This window comes from Oncorhynchus kisutch, linkage group LG1, assembly GCF_002021735.2.
Source record: "Oncorhynchus kisutch isolate 150728-3 linkage group LG1, Okis_V2, whole genome shotgun sequence".
Taxonomy (NCBI): Eukaryota; Metazoa; Chordata; class Actinopteri; order Salmoniformes; family Salmonidae; genus Oncorhynchus; species Oncorhynchus kisutch.
Window position 1 is genome coordinate 39,534,133 of NC_034174.2, and position 19,837 is coordinate 39,553,969.

At 40.8% G+C, this 19,837-nt stretch overlaps 2 protein-coding genes across 7 annotated transcripts in view; one reads left to right on the top strand and one right to left on the bottom strand.

Moving 5' to 3' along the window:
* Nucleotides 1-16,216, bottom strand: part of LOC109894288 (SOSS complex subunit B1-B-like) — a 27,432-nt gene extending 11,216 nt beyond the window's left edge. Inside the window, exons 1-3 of one of the 3 annotated variants that reach the window (XM_031823903.1) lie at nucleotides 15,957-16,216; nucleotides 2,721-2,856; nucleotides 242-380 (exon numbers count right to left, since the gene is read on the bottom strand). In XM_031823903.1, coding sequence (XP_031679763.1) covers nucleotides 242-380; nucleotides 2,721-2,799 — 218 coding nt within the window. In that variant the 5' untranslated portion in view covers nucleotides 2,800-2,856; nucleotides 15,957-16,216. Of the gene's footprint in view, nucleotides 1-241; nucleotides 381-2,720; nucleotides 2,857-6,256; nucleotides 7,059-15,956 lie in introns of those variants that run through there. The other 2 variants (XM_020487690.2, XM_020487682.2) reach the window with 2 other exon arrangements.
* The window catches only part of LOC109894272 (E3 ubiquitin-protein ligase NRDP1-like), a 28,359-nt gene continuing 14,668 nt past the window's right edge, over nucleotides 6,147-19,837 (top strand). The window contains exons 1-3 of one of the 4 annotated variants that reach the window (XM_020487653.2): nucleotides 6,147-6,323; nucleotides 8,511-8,650; nucleotides 10,861-10,935. The gene's annotated coding sequence lies outside the window, so the exon portion shown is untranslated. Of the gene's footprint in view, nucleotides 6,324-6,563; nucleotides 6,741-8,510; nucleotides 8,651-10,860; nucleotides 10,936-19,837 lie in introns of those variants that run through there. The other 3 variants (XM_020487642.2, XR_004209915.1, XM_020487662.2) reach the window with 3 other exon arrangements.

Sequence of the window (19,837 nt, forward strand, 5' to 3'; positions counted from 1 at the left end):
GACACAAATTTTAAGACAAAATACATTTCCCCCCCAGGATTTAAAGTTGATCCAAGATTAAAGGACTAATAACGTATGGTATGTATTCATCCGAATGTAAGTTCATGCTGGTAGGTAGAAATTATGAATGGGTGGTCCTTTTTGATTTCTATGTTGATTTTATACTCGGCTGTAGGTTTGGAGCCCTGTCCATAAAGTGTGGCAGTAACTTGACTGTGCTGTGACTCAATAAATGACTCACCCCTTAGTGAGTCTGATGATGTCACCGGTTTGGATCAGTCCCCCTACCTCATCCCAAACTGAGATGCTAATGCTGCCGGTCTTGTCGGCCACCTTACAGGTCCGCACCTCATACCCATCCTTTGTCTTTGTCACTCGTCCTATGGTGAGAGTGGGTAAGAGGGACAAGTAATCAGTGGCCTTTGATTGGTGTACAAAGACAAGAACAAGCTAGTTGTACAAGGATAGTGTCAAATATCTCATTATTATACTTTTTGTCATTTAGCAGATGCTCTTATCCAGAGTGACTTAGAATTAGTGCATTCAGCTTAAGATAGCTAGGTGAGACAACCACATATCACAGTCGTATTAAGTCCACTTGTCCTCAATAAATAAGTTATCAGCAAAGTTAGTGCTCGTAGGTGGCCAAACGGAGTGCTTGGGTTGGGATGTAGGGTTTAAGCATAGCCTGAAGGTAAGGAGGGGCAGTTCCCCTTGTTATTCGGTAGGCAAGTACCATGGTCTTGTAGTGGATGCGAACTTCGACTGGAAGCCAGTGGAGTGTACGGAGGAGCAAGGTTACATGGCAGAACTTGGGAAAGTTGAACTTCAGGCGGGCTGCGGCGTTCTGGATAAGTTGCAGGACTTTGATGGCACAAGCGGGATCCCAGGTAACAGAAAATTGAAGTGGTCCAGACGGGAGATGACAAGTGCCTAAATTAGGACCTCCGCCACTTCCTGTGTGAGGAAAGGTTGTACTCTACAAATGTTGTAGAGCATGAATTTGCAGGAGTGAGTCACTGCTTTGATGTTTGCAGAGAATGACAGGGTGTTGTCCAGGGTCACGCCAAGGTTCTTTGCACTCTGGGAGGGGGACACAGTGGAGTTGTCGACTGAGATGGAGAGGTCTTGGAGCGGACAGGCCTTCCCTGTCGAGGTTGAGCTTGAAGTGGTGGGCCAACATCCAAGCTGAGATATCTGCTAGGCATGCAGAGATGTGTGTTGCCAGCTGGGTGTCAGAAGGGGGGGAATGAGAAAAGTAGTTGAGTGTCATCTGCAATGATAGGAGAGAACATGTGAGGATATGACAGAGCAAAGTGACCTAGTGTAAGGAGAAAAGAGGAGAGGGCCTAGAACCGAACACCAGTAGTGAGAGCACATGGTGCAGACACATATCCTCTCCACGCCACCTGGAAGAAGCAGCCTGCCAGGAAGGATGCTCCCAAGTGACACAGCGGTTTAAAGGCACTGCACCTCAGTGCAAGAGATTTCACTACAGTACCTGGTTTGAATCCAGGCTGCATCACATCCGGCCGTGATTGGGAGTCCCATAAGGCGGCGCACAATTGGGCCGGGGTAGGCTGTCATTGTATATAAGAATTTGTTCTTAACTGACTTGCCTAGTTAAAAAAAGGTTAAATAAAAATACACAAATGCAATCCAAGAGTGTGCAGAGCCTGACATGGAACGCAAACTGGGCTGCGCGTGTGCGCCATCGCGCATAAATTAATTTTGTCCCCCCACACCAAACGGGATCACGACACGCAGGTTAAAATATCAAAACAAACTCTGAACCAATTATATTCATTTGGGACAGGTCGAAAAGCATTAAACATGTATGGCAATTTAGATAGCTAGCTTGCACTTGCTAGCTAATTTGTCCCATTTAGCAAGCTTGCTGTTGCTAGCTAATTTGTCCTGGGATATAAACATTGAGTTGTGCATTTCAGGTAAAATAACAAGGTCCTCTACTCCACCAATTAATCCACACATAAAACGGTCAACCAAATTGTTTCTAGTCATCTCTCATCCTTTCAGGCTTTTTCTTCTCTGGACTTTATATTGCGATTGGCAACTTTCATAAATTAGATGCATTACCGCCACTGACCTCGTTCGTCTTCAGTCACCCACGCGGGTATAACCAATGAGGAGATGGCACGTGGGTACTTGCTTCTATAAACCAATGAGGGGATGGGAGAGGCAGGACTTGCAGCGCGATCTGCGCCAGAAATATAACTGACTTCTATTTTAGCCCTTGGCAACGCAGATGCTCATTGGTGCACGTGAGCAGTGTGGGTGCAATAATATAGATTACACCGCTCGTAGTCAGCCTGTGAGACGCCCAGCCCTGAGAGGGTGGAGAGGGTCAAGAAGATCGTTCTGAGAGAGATAATGTGAAAGTTGGAGAGTAAACATCAATTATGAGGAGAGTAAATATCCATTTGTGGGAAAGAGAAAAGGGAAAGTTCAACACAGATACGTTTTAAGATAGCTGGCATGTTTCAAATAAAACAACATGAAATGTTATCATTAGTCTACATGGTGACATATAAGGATGTTTCTCTGACTGTCAAGCCTCTGTGTTGTGCCATTATATTGTGTGTAAGATTTTACATACATTTTGTTCCACACAAGTGGATTACAAGATAATTATATACACTTTGTTTCTGTTCATCATTAATTGATTATTTAAAACGTTACTGTTAGTAAGGAGTTAGCACCTGTTTCAAGTACGATGAAGATGACACTGAGATTCTTGAGTCCTGGCTTGATGTCCTTGACGTGGGTCTCGGTCGTCATCTTTCAGATCCTCGTCATGCATCCAAAAGTGTAAGTCAATTCTGGACCAAAGCAGCCCTGAAATAATTACAAGAATGTGTGTGTGACAGAGGTAAAATTTGTTTCGGTTTTCTCCCGTCAATAACCATTGAACCAAACATGCCATGACTATGAACATTGATTATTCTGAATCAAGGGTGGATGGAGAACAATGGAAAAAAATGTATATAATGTTTTTTATAACTATGATTTCGGATTTCAATCTTTCATTCCTCTTAAACAAAGCGTGTCATGAATATGAAAATTATATATTCTGGGGGCTATGAACAAAAATCCAATCCAGAAGAAAAAAATGAAAGAAGAAGAAACAACAATAACAAAAAAGGTGTGGATTATTCTCCCTACTCCCTTGATTCAGAATATAGAATTTTCATTGTCATGGCATGCTTTGTTTAAGTGCTACTAAAGATTGAAATCCGTAAGGAAAAATATCATTATTCACGATTCATTCAGGACTATCCATAATCATGATAGAATCCACATAAATGTAGAAATGTTAAGAAACATATTTTATTATTTACAAGAAAAGTGACTCCAAAATGAAACAATGCATTATTTATCATTAATTTCTATTGGGTACAAAATAATCTGAAACACAACTAAAACAAACAGCAAATGCATCCAACAAGTTAGAAAAGTAATACGTTTTGGGTAATCATTGTGTGCTAGGAATTTGGGACCAAATACTAAATTTATGACTACTTTAATACACATATTAGTGAATATGTCCCAATACTTTTGGTCCCCTAAAAATACCCTCAAATTAAAGCAGACTGTCTGCACTTTAACCGCATCATCATTGTATCATTTTAAATCCAAAGAGCTGGAGTACAGAGCCAAAACAAGAAAAAATGTGTCACTGTCCCAATAATTACAGAGGACACTGTATTTCTAGATTTCTAAATAAACAAGGCATGGATTTTTTTCCATCCTCTCCTGATTCCAATATATAATTTTAATAGTCACGACATGCTTCATTTAAAAGATATGAAGATTTAAATCACCCCCAAAATAATTACATTCAAAAATAAAATGAAAAAGGTGTGGATTTTCCTCAATCCTCCCCTGATTCAGAATATATCATTTGCATAGTCATAGCAGGCTTTGTTTATGCGCTATTGAAGATTGAAATTTAAAATTTAAAAAAAGGTCTGGATGTTTCTCCATCCTCCCCTGATTCAGACGGCAGGTAGCCTAGTGGTTAGAGTGTTGGATTAGTAACCGAAAGGTTACAAGATCGAATCCCCGAGCTGACGAGGTAAAAATCTGTCTTTCTGCCCCTGATAAGGTAGTTATCTCATTGTTCCTAGGCTGTCATTGAAAATAAGAATTTGTTCTTAACTAGTTAAATAAAATATACAAATATCATAGCCATGGCATGTTTTATTCAATAGATATTGACTAGAGAAAACCGAATATCCAACATAAAACGACAATGAACAAAAAAATACAAACATGCAACAATTTCATGGATCAGAAAACCAGTCAGTATCTGCTGTGTCTACCATTTGCCTCTCGCAGTGCGACACATCTCATTCATATAGAATTGATCAGGCCTGTGTAATGTTGTCCCACTCCTCTTCAATAGGAGTTGCCGGACATTGGCCGTCGATCCAAACATGCTCAATGGGTGAGATCTGGTGAGTATGCAGGCCATGGAAGAACTGGAACATTTTCAGCTTCCAGGAACTGTGTACAGACCCTTGCAACATGGGGCCGTGCATGATCATGTTGAAACAAGAGATTATAGCGGCAGATGAATGGCACGACAAAGGGCCTCAGGATCTAGTCACGGTATCTCTGTGCATTAAAATTGCCATCAATAAAACGCAATTGTGTTTGTTGTCCATAGCTTATGCCTGCCCATACCATAACCCCACCATGTGGCACTCTGTTCACAACGTTGACATCAACAAACCGCTTGCCCACATGACACCATTCACGCTGTCTGCCATCTGCACGGTACAGTTGAAACCGGGATTCATCCGTGAAGAGCACATTTCTCCAGCATGCCAGTGGCCATCGAAGGTGAGCACTGCCCACTGAAGTAGGTTACAACGCCAAACTGCAGTCAGGTGTGCTAGGAATTTGTAGTGAGGATGACGACCACGCAGATGAGCTTCCATGAGACGGTTTCTGACTGTTTGAGCAGAAATTCTTTGGTTGTGCAAACCCACAGTTTCATCAGTTTGCCGGTTGGCTGGTCTCAGATGATCCCACAGGTGAAAAAGACGGATGTGGAGGTCCTGGGCTGGCGTGGTTACACGTGGTCTGCGGTTGTGAGGCAGGTTGAACGTACTCCCAAATTCTCTAAAACGACGTTGGAGGCAACTTATGGTAGAAAAATTAACATGACATGAACTATTTGGCAACAGCTCTGGTGAACATTCCTGCTGTCAAAATTAAATCATATTTTATTGATCACACATATTTAGCAGATGCTATTGCAGGTGTAGCGAAATGCTTGTCAGGATACCAACTGAGCGCTCCCTCAAAATGTGTGACATTGTGTTGTGTGACAAAACTGCACAATTTAGTGGCCTTTTAGGGGCTCCGAGTGGTGCAGGGGTCTAAGGCACTGCATCTCAGACCCTGGTTCAATTCCAGGCTGTATCACAACCGGCTGTGATTGGGAGTCCCATAGGGACGTGCACAATTGGCCCAGCGTCATCTGGGGCAGGCCGTCATTGTAAATAAGAATTTGTTCTTAACAGACTTGCCTAGTAAAAAAATAAAAATAAAATGTTCCCAGCACAAGGTGCACCTGCATAATGATCACGCTGTTTAATCAGCTTCTTGATATGCCATACCTGTCAGGTGGATGGATTATCTTAGCAAAGGATAAATGCTCATTACATAACAAATATGTAAACACATTTGTGCACAACATTTAAGAGAAATAAGATTTTTGTGCATATTGAACATTTCTGAGATCTTTTATTTCAGTTCATGAAACCAACACTTTACTGTGTTGTTCAGTGTAATTTGACCTTGGTGTGAGACTGAGCAAATGTACAGGAATATATGGCCTTAATGATACATACAGTAATAATTTAAACAGCAATGCAAGATCAGATCAATGCAAGTATGTAACCCAGGTCGACTAATTACTTATAAAGTAGCTAGCAAGACCAGTCTAGCAACTAGGGTGTAATGATTAGTCTAAAAAGTTATAAAACGGAACGGTTTGCAAATAAAACTAGAGTTTCTATTGGTCAAATTCAAGTAGGTCATATATACAGTCATTGGTAGGTCCCTCCCCGTTTCGTTCGCTTTCGTTTAAGAAACATTTTGCAACAGAATTGGCTCAATGAATACGCCCCTGCTGTAGTTTAGCAAACTGCAGTAACGTTACTATGCTAGCTAACGTTAGCTATAGCTAACTGGGTGCCAGGTCGTAGGCTACACATTTCATTACCTCAACAGTGTGTATTGTCGTCCACAGCTGATTTGTCCGGTATAATGGATTTTAAGCCATGGAACAAGTGAGTTAAAAAATAAGTATTGTTTTCCTGTTTGTAAAAGAGCTAGCTAGCTACTGTTAAAAAATTAAATAAAAATCTAGCTACTGTTCATTTTTCTGTGACCGTCAGTACAGTAGTGGCGGGCATTCTGTTGGTCAAATTTAGTTTCAATCAAAATTGTATCCAATGACCATGGATTATATGTGATGCGCATGAGATAATCATGTGATAGGTCCTTCATCTGAGAAGGAAAACTGCTCGTACCGAAGATAGGTTGAGTCAACTGTCTATCAACGATTTTACAATTTGGTTGCTTAGCGGCGTAGGCTAGACGTGGAAACGTGGGGACAGGAATCAAGAAAAAATGTATATCATGCTGGAATTCTAACCCAAACGTAATTTAAAAGGCAATTTAACCATTGATTGTCATATCAACAGGTAACGTTACCCAGTTCGACAACATATCACTAGAGTTGCTCTCTATCTTCTTGTTTTACTGTGTGATTCCAGCTTGTGCCAGCTATCTACCTGTAGTAACTAGCTAACGTTAGCGCACGTACGTAGTCAGCTGTGGCAAGCTTGATTAGTTGCACATTAGCAAGCTGTCTCGTCAAGACTTTCTGATCGGTATCCATCACTAATCTTTCCTCTGTTTGCAACTGACTACTGTTTGATAGTTAGCTAGCCAGCCACATACCTACGGCCGGGATTCCATTTTGAAACGGCAAGGATGATTTCCGTGTTTGCGTAGCTAACTAACGTTAACGTTGCAACAGTACAGTGGCGGTCGGTGCCGTTTAGGTGAGGGAGGACGATTTAAAGAAAAAAAAATATATACATATAAACATGGCCTTATTTCTATTACAGCATATAGGATGCCTGCTATTTATATTCCATTGACACAGTTCAGTGTAACGTCAATAGGTTTAGGCTACAGCTTAGGGGCACAGGTCAAGATCATTTTTAGTAATCAAGGTGACATTAAATACAGACTTACACACTCTTGTGTGCATCTAGCTGATCTAGGGTGTAATTAGTTAAACAGTTGCAAATTAGAGTTTCTATTGGACTAATTTGGGTATATTCGTTAGCTTCTGTTTTAAGAAATGTTTTTCACCCGAATCAGCAGAATGAATACACCCCTGATCACAGGCAAACAGAGTTGGTTTTCATAGCAGCCACATACAAACAGTATGATCACTTTGCTCCTTGTAATTCCCTTTCGCGTCTACGTGCTCTCCTCCTGTTGCATGTGGACTTCAGTGCATAACACATCAGCTGTCTGACCAGGCAAAAAAAACTTTTCCAAGCCTTCATATCATAACTGTTACGCACAGCCTACATCGTCGCTACCATATTATTTAACGTCATAGTCAACATAGTTACTAGAACTAACACATTAGTAAACCCGCTACAATCATGTAGTACAGTCAGCAAACAGTTTAGCAGTTACTCTGGCTGGCCCCGGTGGCAACAAATTAATAAAACCAAAAGCTTACCTTGACTTGGAAGAGTTCCAGTGTTGGATAGCCAGCTAGCTAACATAGTATCCCTCTCATTTTGAGCTGGCTGTTTGAGTTAGCTAAACTAGCTAAGTAAGTGAAAGTGAAGAAGAAAAATAATACTAAATATAGCTAGCTCTCCCTCTTCTTCATTTTTGAAGAAATGTGTATTTATATATCTTTGAGTCAACTGCTCACCAATGCAGTGCTAGCTAGCTGTAGCTTATGCTTTAAGTACTAGATTAATTCGCTGATCCTTTGACAAAATGTCAGTTCATGCTGCAAGAACAATTATAGGGTGGAGGACATCCTCCGGAAGTTGTCATTACTACTGTGTAAGTCTATGGAAAGGGATGGGAACCATGAGCCTCCTATGTTTTGTATTGAAGTCAATGTACCCAGAGGAGGACGTAAACTAGCTGGTGCTACCCCACAGAGTGCTGTTGAGGCTACTGTAGACCTTCATTGCAAAACATTGTTTTAATATTTTTTCCGGGTGACATTAATATATTTAGTATAGTTTTATCAAAACAATTATAGCTTCTTTTTTTAATGTTTCACTATTTTTATGAAATTCACTGAGGAGGATGGTCCTCCCCTTCCTCATTTGAGGAGCCTCTGCTGATTGCTAATCATATCGTTGACTGTCTATTAAGTAAATTAAAGGAAAAGTAACAACATTGCATAACGTTACTGTTACTCCCAGATGCATTTTCTGAGGACGTCATTACCCTGGACCCAGGTTGCTCCTCTCACCTTCCCAAAACTCTGCCCCTGCGGTCTGTGGTCCACATTTTAAATGAAGAGGAGGGCTGAGGATTCTGGCCCAAGGAAGGAAAGACACCGGTGAGTGGACAATAAGGTCAAATTGCTGTTTGTACACCGGATAATGTTATATAACCAAATATGTTTTGTGTCCATTACTGGACGTTAGAGGAAAGCCCCATTCAAGTCTACGCCATTGATTCTTCAACGAACCTGGTATTGGCGATACTCTTTGTTCTCGATCCTGGAAAACCGTTATCTTATAAATGTCTGTGTAAAGTTTCAGGTGGTTCTACAAACACCAGAGACAACTCGGAAAGAGATATAACCTCCAAATGTATAAGATAACTGTTTTCCCTAATCGAGACCCAAGAGAGTATCACCACTGTACTTTTGTTTATGTGTAACTCTGTTGTTGTTTTTGTCACACTGCTTTGCTTTATTTTGGCCAGGTCACAGTTGTAAATGAGAACTTGTTCTCAACTGGCCTACCTGGTTAAATAAAGGTGAAAAAAAATAATATGCCAGGTTACATAGGCAACATGTGGGTTTCAAGTTTGGGTAAGCTATTTTTCACCATAAAAATTCGCCTTTTATAATAAAGCATTCCAATCATCCTCGCATTTGTAGACTTATTTAAGATGTGATAATATTTTCTATATAGTCATAATTTAGGCTTATAATATAATTTAGGCTTATAATATGACTGTTCAATGCAGCGCGTTGTGACAGAGTAGACCTAGGCTACATTAGATTTCTTCTTTCTTTGCACATGAAAGTGTTGTTCTTTTATAAACACATTTAGTGCAATTTTACTACACTTTATATAGCTGGAGACATTAGCAGAATCTTCTTTAATATGACAAAAACTACAGGGTAGCCTACTCTGCTGACACTGACAAAAAGATTAATAAAAATGACGTTGTCTGGTCCATATAATAGGCCTACGAAAAGGGGAGACAAATACAAATATTGTATTTATTTTACCTTTATTTAGCTAGGCAAGTCAGTTAAGACCAAATTCTTATTTTCAATGATGGCCTAGGAAGAGTGTGTTAACTGCCTTGTTCAAGGGCAGAATGACATATTTTTACCTTGTAAGCTCGGGGATTCGGGCTTGCAACCTTTTGGTTACTAGTCCAACGCTTTAACCACTAGGCTACCTACCGCCCCGCTCTAACCACTAGGGTATATGATGACCATCTAGCTGGAGGAGGAAATGTATTGTCTAAAAACAAGCAAAAGTAGCACTGACCCAATGATAAAGGTAATGAATATGCAGACTCACCCAGGACATAGCCAATGTGCTCCTCTGGTACCAATAGGATAGGCTACTGTTCACTCAATTAAGTTTAGAATTTTGATATCTAAAGGACAGTGGATTATTTTCATTGTCTTCTCTTTTCAGCAATAGCATTTTGCTTTCCAAACTGTTATTCAGCAATTGTACTTTTAAATATTGCGATATGCCTGGCTGGGTCTCTGCTTTTCACTGACCGTTGCAACTCAACAATCATCTATTTGATGTGTGTTCGCTGCCCAAATTACAGGCCCTTCCGACTGTAGGCTATGTGATTTAAAACAATCCACAGCTTTTTTCTTTTAAAGAAGCTAATGATCATCTGTGGCCAAATCATGCTCTCTGGTGTAGTAGCCTATTTTGAATGATTTGACTTTCTTTAAGTAAGCAAATTACGCTATATAACTTTTGCAATTATTTGGAGGCACTGCCTATGCCAGGTTAGTTGAAGAATCTATGTAATGTCTAGTAATGGACACCAAAAATCTTTAGGTTATATCACACTGGCAAGAGAACAGACATGCACACATGGAGAGACACAGATCTGGTACTATTTCAGATAATTGATTACTATAAAGTCAGTGATTCAGTTCATGTTTAACATGTTGGGCTTTATACATCTCTGCAAATCTTGCCACAAGATACTGACCCTACCGTAACGCTTGTGAGCTGTACTGGAGTTGTAACGCCACCATGGTTACATTAAGACACCTTGGAGCCGGCAACGTCCCTCAAAGCGAGGATGGGATACAGTCCCTTTAGAAAGTATTCATACTTCATACAGACTTATTCCACATGTTGTTACAGCCCAAATATATTTAATGCATTTTGAATATTTTCTCACCCATCCACACACAATACCCCTTAATGAAAAAGTGAAAACATGTTTGCAAATGTATTAAATATAGAAATATCTCATTTACATAAGTATTCACACCCCTAGTAGTAATATCATTTAAAATCCCTCAAATTGTGTCCCATATGTGTTTAGACACGGCGACCATTTACGGTGACGATATACCTTGTAGGACCACCTTTGGCAGCGACTACAACTGAGTCTTTCTGGGTAAGTCTCTTAGTGCTTTCCACAACTGGATTGTGCAACATTTGACCATTTTATTATTTAAAAAATTCTTTAAGCTCTGTCAAATTGGTTGTTGATTATTGCAAGACAACCGTTTTCAGGACTTACCATAGATTTTCAAGTAGATTTAAGTCAGAGCTGTAACTCGGCCCCTCAAACTACAAATTCACTGTGTAGCTTTAGCCTTGTGTTTTTAGGTTATTGTCCAGCTGAAAGGTAAATTCATCTCTGTGTATGGTGGAAAGCAGACTGAACCAGGTTTTCCTCTAGGATTTTGCCTGTGCTTAGATGTATTCTGTTTATTTTTTTATCCTGAAAGGCCTGGGGAGTTAACGTTTTAAAAGCATACCCATGAAATGATGCAGCCACAGTGCATTCGGAAAGTATGTAGACCCCTTCACTTTTTCCACAGTTAGTTTTATTTATTAATTTCACCTTTATTTAACCAGGTAGGCTAGTTGAGAACAAGTTCTCATTTACAACTGCGACCTGACCAAGAATAAAGCAAAGCAGTTCGACTCATACAACAACACAGGGTTACACATGGAATAAACAAACGTACAGTAGAGAGAAAGTCTATATACAGTATGTGCAAATTAGGTAAGGCAATAAATAGGCCATGGTGGAAAATTAATTACAATATACCAATTAAACACTGGAGGGATTGATGTGCACAAGATGAATGTGCAAGTAGAGATACTGGGGTGCAAAGGAGCAAGATAAATAAATAAATACAGTATGGGGATGAGGGAGTTGGATGGGCTATTTACAGATGGGCTATGTACAGGTGGAGTGATCTGTGAGCTGCTCTGACAGCTGGTGCTTAAAGCTAGTGAGGGAGATATGAGTCTCCAGCTTCAGTGATTTTTGCAGTTTGTTCCAGTCATTGGCAGCAGAGAACTAGAAGGAAAGGTGGCCAAAGGAGGAATTGGCTTTGGGAGTGACTAGTGAGATATACCTGCTGGAGCGCGTGCTACGGGTGGGTGCTGCTATGGTGGCCAATGAGCTGAGATACGGTGTGGCTTTACCTAGCAGAGACTTGTAGATGACCTGGAGCCAGTGGGTTTGGCGACGAGTATGAAGCAAGGGCTAGCCAACGAGAGCGTACAGGTCGCAATGATGGGTAGTAAATGGGGCTTTGGTGACAAATCGGATGGCACTGTGATAGACTGCGTCCAATTTGTTGAGTAGAGTGTTGGAGGCTATTTTGTAAATGACATCGCTGAAGTCGAGGATCGGTAGGATGGTCAGTATTACGAGGGTATGTTTGGCAGCATGAGTGAAGGATGCTTTGTTGCGAAGTAGGAAGCTGATTCTAGATTTAATTTTGGATTGGAGATGCTTATTGTGAGTCTGAAAGGGGAGTTTACAGTCTAACCAGACACCTAGGTATTTGTAGTTATCCATATTCTAAGTCCGAACCGCCCAGAGTAGTGATGCTGGACGGGTGGGCAGGTGCGGGCAGCGATCGGTTGAAGAGCATGCATTTAGTTTTACTTGCATTTAAGAGCAGTTGGAGGCAACGGAAGGAGAGTTGTGTGGCATTGAGCTCGTCTGGAGGTTAGTTAACTAACAGTGTCCAAAGAAGGGCCAGAGGTATACAGAATGGTGTCGGTTGTTACATTACAGCCTTATTTGAACATTTATTAAATTGTTTTTTCCCCCTCAATCTCCACACAATACCCCATACTGACAAGGCAAAATGGGTTATTTGACATTTTTGCAGATTTATTTTAAAAAAGAAACTGAAATATCACAAGTGTTCAGACCCTTTACTCAGTACTTTGTTGAATCACCTTTGGCATCGATTATAGCCTCAAGTCTAATTGGGTATGACATTACAAGTTTGGCACATCTGTATTTGGTGTACTTTCTCCCATTTATTCTCTGCAGATCCTCTCAAGCTCTGTCAGGTTGGATGGGGAGCGTCGCTGCACAGCTATTTTCAGGTGTCTCCAGAGATTTTCAAGTCTGGGCTCTGGCTGGGTCACTTAAGAACATTCAGAGACTTGTCCCGAAGCCACTCCTGCGTTATCTTGGCTGTGTGCTTAGGGTCGTTGTCCTGTTGGAAGATGAACTTTTGCCCCAGTCTGAGGTCCTGAGCGCTCTGGAGCCGGTTTTCATCAAGGATCTCTTTACTTTGTACTGTTCATCTTTCCCTCAATCTTGACTAGTCTCCCAGTCCCTGCCATTGAAAAACATCCCCACAGCATGATGCTGCCACCACCATGCTTCACCAAATGGATGGTGCCAGGTTTCCTCCAGATGTGATGCTTGGCATTGAGGCCAAAGAGTTTAATCTTGGTTTCATCAGACCAGAGAATCATGTTTCTCATGGTCAGAGTCCTTTAGGTGCCTTTTGGCAAACTCCAAGCAGGCTGTCATGTGCCTTTACTGAAGAGTGGCTTCCGTCTGTCCACTCTACCATGAAGGCCTGATTGGTAGAGTGCTGCAGAGATGGTTGTCCTTCTGGAAAGTTCTCTCATCTCCACAGAGGAGCTCACAGAGGAGCTCTCCACAGAGGAGCTCTGTCAGAGTGAGGTTCTTGGTCACCTCCCAACCAAGGCCCTTCTCTCAGTTTGGCCCGGGTGGCCAGCTCTGGGTGGTTCCAAACTTCTTCCATTTTTAAGAATGATGAAGGCCACGGTGTTCTTGGGGACCTTCAATGCTGCAGAATATTTTTGGTACCCTTCTCCAGATCTGTGCCTCAACACAATCCTGTCTCGGAGCTCTAGGGACAATCCGTTAGACTTCCTAGCTTTGCTCTGACATGCACTGTCAACTGTGGGATCTTTTTATATAGACAGGTGTGTGCCAATCAATTGAATTTACCACAGGTGGACTCCAATCAAGTTTGTAGAAACATCTCAAGGATGATCAATGGAAACAGGATGTACCTGAGCTCAATTTCAAGTCTCATAGCAAAGGTTCTGAATACTTATGTAAATATGTTTTTTCTGTTTTTGCTTGCGTTGTCATTATGGGGTAGTGTGTAGATTGATAAGCATTTTTATTTATTTAATCCGTTTTAGAATAAGGCTGTAACATAACAAAATATGGATAAAGATAAGTGGTCTGAATACTTTCTGCATGCACTGTATGGAGAGTGGACTCAGTAATGTGATGTATTGGATTTGCCTCAAACATGACACTTTGTATTCTGCACAATAATTTAATTGCTTTGCACATTTTGTTTATGATGCAGTATTACTTTAGTATTGCAATCAGGATACATGTTTTGGAGTGCTTTTATTCTGTACAAGCTTCCTTCTTTTCAATCTGTCAATTCGGTTAGTATTTTAGAGCAACTATAATGTTGTTGAGCCATTCTCAGTTTTCTCCTATCACAACCATTAAACTTTTTTTTAGTTCACCACTGGTCTTGTGGTGAAATCCCTGAGCGGTTTCCTTCCTCTCCAGCAACTGAGTTGGGAAGGACGCCTGTATCTTTGTAGTGACTGGCTGTATTGATACACCATCCAGAGTGTAATAACTTCACCAGGCTCAAAAGGATTTTCAAGATCTGCTTTTATTTATATTTTACCCATTAGAAGTAGGTGCCCTTCTTTCCGAGGCATTGGAAAAAGTCCCTGGTCTTTGTGGTTGAATCAGTGTTTGCAATTCACTGCTTGACTGAGGGACCTTACAGATACTTTTATGTGTGATTATATTTTTTCAAGGACTAGCCTCATCTCATGTTAAATACTATTATTGCACACAGTGAGTCCATGTAACTTATGTGACTTGTTAAGCACATTTTTACTCCTGCACTTATTTAAGCTTGCCATATCAAAGGGGTTGAATACATACATTTCAGCATTTTCATTTTTTATTAATTTGTGACAACAATTGCAAAAACATTCACTTTTTGACATTATGAGGTATTGTGTGCAGACCAGTGACAATTTTATTCTCACTTTTAATACATTTTTAATTCAGGCTGTAGCACAACAAAATGTGGGAAAAGTAAAGGGGTGTGAGTACTTTCTGAAGGCACTTAATACCACTGTACTCCAAATTGTATCTTAATCCACACTGCTCCTTCGAGAACATTGAAATACTGTTAGTTTTCACGGAAAACTGGCTTTTCGTCATCTGCTAGCTAGCAGTAGCCACCTCGGCCATTATGAAATTGTTAGTACTATCTGGAATCCTTTATGTCCCTACCCTAAGCACTACCCTAACCATTTTAAGGGACATCCCCAAGGATTTCTGATTGCAAGGACCATTAGCTGATGCTGCCATTGCAAAATGGCTGCATTGCCCACTGCTAGCTAGCATGGGAACACAAAGGGCAGTTTTCTGGGAAAACAAGCAGTATTTCAATCTTCTCGATGAAGCAGTGTGGATAAAGGTAACATTTAGAGTACAGTGGCATATCCCATCCCTGCATTGAGGTATGTTTTCCGATCCATTTCTCGCGCGGGCTCCACGGTGTCTTAATGTAACCATGATTGAGTTCCGACTGCAGTGCATCTGTGTAAACATGCATTGAGCATAACGGTATGTTCGGTATCTTCTGGCAAATGCAATCTATCCTCCAACTCAATGAAGTAGCATTTGACCAATCCAGGTAGTTATTTCAAAGTGCACTGATGCCTAAGAAGTATCCACACCGTAAATATTAAATGACTGACTCAAATCGGTCTTATGTAGCAAAATGATGTTTTTTTTTTTTACATTGGATAAAAGTAGAGACTCAGAGCTACAAAATGGTATATCATACACTGCATTTGAGGAATAATGGGAAAGTAATTATGCTTTGAAAGTTGACAAACTTGTAAACTCACTTTTGAGAATGTTCTTTCAATGTTTTTGTACCTACTGGAGAGCTCTCCTTTGTCGACACCCATTCAGCATTGTTCATTGTTAAGCCAGCCCCACCCATCTCTTAAGGATTCACATGTGAGGTCATGTGCTAAAAAGTGAGTAGTGTAGTAAAGATAGTGTAGTAAAGATTCATTAAGAAAATCCAGGTAAACAATAAATTAGATGATGCTTACCCAGACACACTTGTCTAAATTGATGGGTCATGTGAAAGAAATGCTATAATCCCCAGCCACATATTGCCAAGTGGATGGGTCTCTAAAGAGGGTATAAACGGTACAGCCAAATGGTTACTTGCATAGTAGCAATATCAAAATAGATGTAATGTCCATAGCCTCTTCGTCACAAAACTCCCTGATCTTCTCAAAAACATAAGTTTGTCGAGCTGTGTCCAGTCCAGGTGGTGCTTGTACAGGCAGACCATCTATGGGAGGAAGGATGTCAGCATTGCGCAACAGCTGAAACCTGAGTCCGAACGCTCCTTTGCGAAAACACCAGGCTCCAGAGCATCGAAGCTGTAAAACAGGAAATAACAACAAAAAAATGAAGACATTACAAACTTGCACAACATCAATTCACCTCCCAAGTTTAGATGAGAAGAATAATCTCCTGCAATGAAAAAGATATTCACCCGAAGCGCTGATACTGCTTGATCTGTGGCAGTGGCCTGAAGTATGTAGTCAGGTGTTGTTGCCAGCCATAGCTTTCCACCAGCACCGTACCATCCTCTAGTCCAACCAGCTGTGGGATGTTGACCCCTGTCACAGTGCTGTCCTTCACAACAGCAGCAATCTCAGACAGTGTTCACTCTTGTCTTTCTGAAGAGCTGCTTGATGAGGCCAAAGCACCAGTCGGGGTCAAACTTGGTGTGGTCTGTGATCAGGAAGTGAAGGTCCAGACTGTGGTGGAGCTTGTGCATGGTCCGCCAGGCACAATACCAGAGCACAAACTTGTTCTTGTTTTGGCCACTGCAGTTATCACAATTCAGGTCAACACGTGTTTTTCTCCAACTAGTTGGTGAAGAAATGGTGCATGTAGTTGACTGTGCTGCTGCCTTTGCTGGATGACATGCATTCATCAATCAAGTAGTTGACTTGTTGTGGTATTCCTTCACAGCAGACACCAAACAAGCCAGATTTGCGAGGAGTTAAAAAGTAAATGGGACCTGGCATAGGGTCAGAAGGATAGTGCACCTGCAAACAACAAAAGAACATTTAAGATAAGTTAATGAAAATAAAATGTAACGTAAAACGTAACTTATTTTTTATGCATCATTATCAGGTAAGTTTCACATGCCTACAAATGTGCAGAGCAGCAGCACTGCATACAGAAAGAACATCATCTTGGAAACTGGAAGTATGGCTACACGTACCTCTGGAAAATACAAAAATAATGTGAGCTCAATAAAAGTAGTGCCAATCATTTTGGAGGTCAATTAAATAATCAAAACTTGTTGTTTATGCTTTACATACCAAGTGTTGTCATCGATTCCTTGTAGAGATGCCACACTGCTGCTTTTGTCACATGGGATGGCAGCAGCTTTCCACCAAGGTGTTTGTGTCCTGGGTGGCGTCCTGGTAACACGATTGCATTATCCTCTGCGTAGTTGTTGAAGTTCACCACTTGCAAGTCCGCATGATTCAGGTGTAACCTGTGCTTGCTTGGGCCAGCTCTCTTTTTGATGGGAGGCATTAGACCATTCTCCTTGTATGACTGGTGGAGGAGAGTTGGGTGTGTTCTACTGATGCTGAAAGACAAATTCCAGATTTTGGCATTATTATACAATAGATAGCCGTAATTACCGTCAGACACACCTAGCTAACTTGATGGGTCATGTAATCATCTGGCGAAGTGGAGTCTTTTGTTTAGACAAACCGATTTATCACTGCTAGCTAAAGTTAACCAAATAGGTTCAATGTTAGCTAGCTAACATTAGGCTATAACGAAAAATACGAAATGTCATTCTGAGAACATTACTACACAGATCATAAACATAATGTGAGCCAGCCATCTAACGTCAGCTAGCTTACAGTCAGCTTCAACTTGGTATTTTGTTTATACAGTGGTTCTTCCTGTAAAAGTTGTGTCATACTGCAGCACACCTTGCGGGCTGCCTCAGAATTATGTGGCACGTTATTTGTCAGCCATTGTTGCCATTAGTGCTAGTTTGACCACCAGAGCACCAGAGGGTGTCTTTGAGAAGCTTTTGACAGTCTTCAATATTGACTGTACTAGGGAATTTGAAACTTTTTTTTATGTAAGAACATAGTATATGGGATTGCTTTTAAGAAATGTAGCTTAATTCTTTTGATTAATATTGTTTCTATTCCAAGAAAAATGAAAAACAAAACCCTTGGGGTTTCCGTTCGAAAAATATTGAGCTGTACAACTTGACAGGTCAGGAGTAGGCTACAGTACTAGGAGCGTAACATTTCCACACCCTAATGGTAAGATTCAGTGAAAATAAAAAATCGCATTGATTTATCAAGACCAGTCCCCATGCTTGTCTCAGAGCAGTGCTGTCTTTTCCCCCTTCCACTTGTCTCTTCCATTAATTTTGAAAGAGAGCACTGATTATGCTTACTGGACAATACTAACTCCCCCTTGCGCTGGTCTGGAGCAGTGACGCAGGGTACCATACTAAACCACAAATTACCTCTTAAGTCCCGCAGAATAATCTCAACTTTTAGTTGAGCAACCACTGTACATGGAGCTAGCTAGCTATTAAATAAGACGTCCTGTGTCGTTTCCGTTCCTTGACCTGTTATTGTGTCAAGTCACTCTAGTTCATACTGACTGTGTACATTGCCATAATAATCATTTTTAGCCATCACCCAAACTCGGACCATTTCACTCGCTCTAGCAGAGGTGGTTAGGCTGTTTTCATGTTATCCTGAGCGTTGGTGACGAACTGTGCTCCTGGCAACAATTTTAATTACGCTTTTTTGACAACGTTTACTGACACCAGCCATATTAAGCCTGTGTTGAGCGTTTGTAAATTCATCAGTTATTCTGAGCTCTTGCACACTCAGACGAGAGTGCTCTGAAACAGTTGTTGCAGTGCATTTCTATTGAAATGGATACTTGCATAGTCAGGTCTTTTTTGTTAAGTTTTAATACGCGATTCATAAATAAACAAAAATTCAAAAGCTGCGTTAGATAGGATTACCTACTCACCAGCTCAAATAGACAAAAGTGTTCTATATGGTAGACCAATCCAAACTCATCTCTCGGCATGTCCAGCCCACTCATTATCTCAGCCAATCATAGTGGGAAGGTTGCTGGCTTTTCCTGTGGCTTAACCAACTAGGCTTGTAATTTTTAACAATATTATTCGTATTTACACATGTTATACAAGTTTGTTATTAAGGCACATGAAAGTTCACAAGTTCAAGAAAGCATTTCTGCCCTCCCAAAAACATTTTGATCAACAACAAAAACGTTTACGTTCAAACGGTTCTCCTGTGAAGTAGTGACCCGCGACATACGCCTAGTTTCCTGAAACGGGTCACAAATGTTCGTACTACAACTAGTCTTGGTCAAAAATAAAACCCACTTGCACTGTAGTGGGTAAGTGTCTTTTTTACAGCCCGTCTTGACACAATGAAATCACCTCAGAGAGGGTGTGCAGTAGATTCTGCTAATTTATGACAAGCCCTTTGCTTGTATTTCTGAAAGACGTCTCATCTAAGTGGGCAGATTTTTATATTGAAGTCATCACTCTGGTGTAAACTGTTAAAAAGGTCATCAATGCCATTACAGTACATGCCTGCTTTTGTAACGTGGTGTAGAATACTCATTCTAGTACTTTCCCCACTGTGCTGAATAGGCAGTGTATTCTCTTATTCAGAACTTACTTCAGTGCGTAGAGCACACAGTGTTCAAAAAGGTCACCAGCAGCAAACACTCATGTTACCATGTTTTATAGCTGAGGATTGGCGCACTTCCCTTTTTGAGGAAGGAAAGGAAAAGGCACACAAAGGCAATAGAATTCCTTTCTGTGTATCAGGTGTCCAATATTGAGCCTTTTTTTTTTTTTTTAGCAATGAACAAAAGA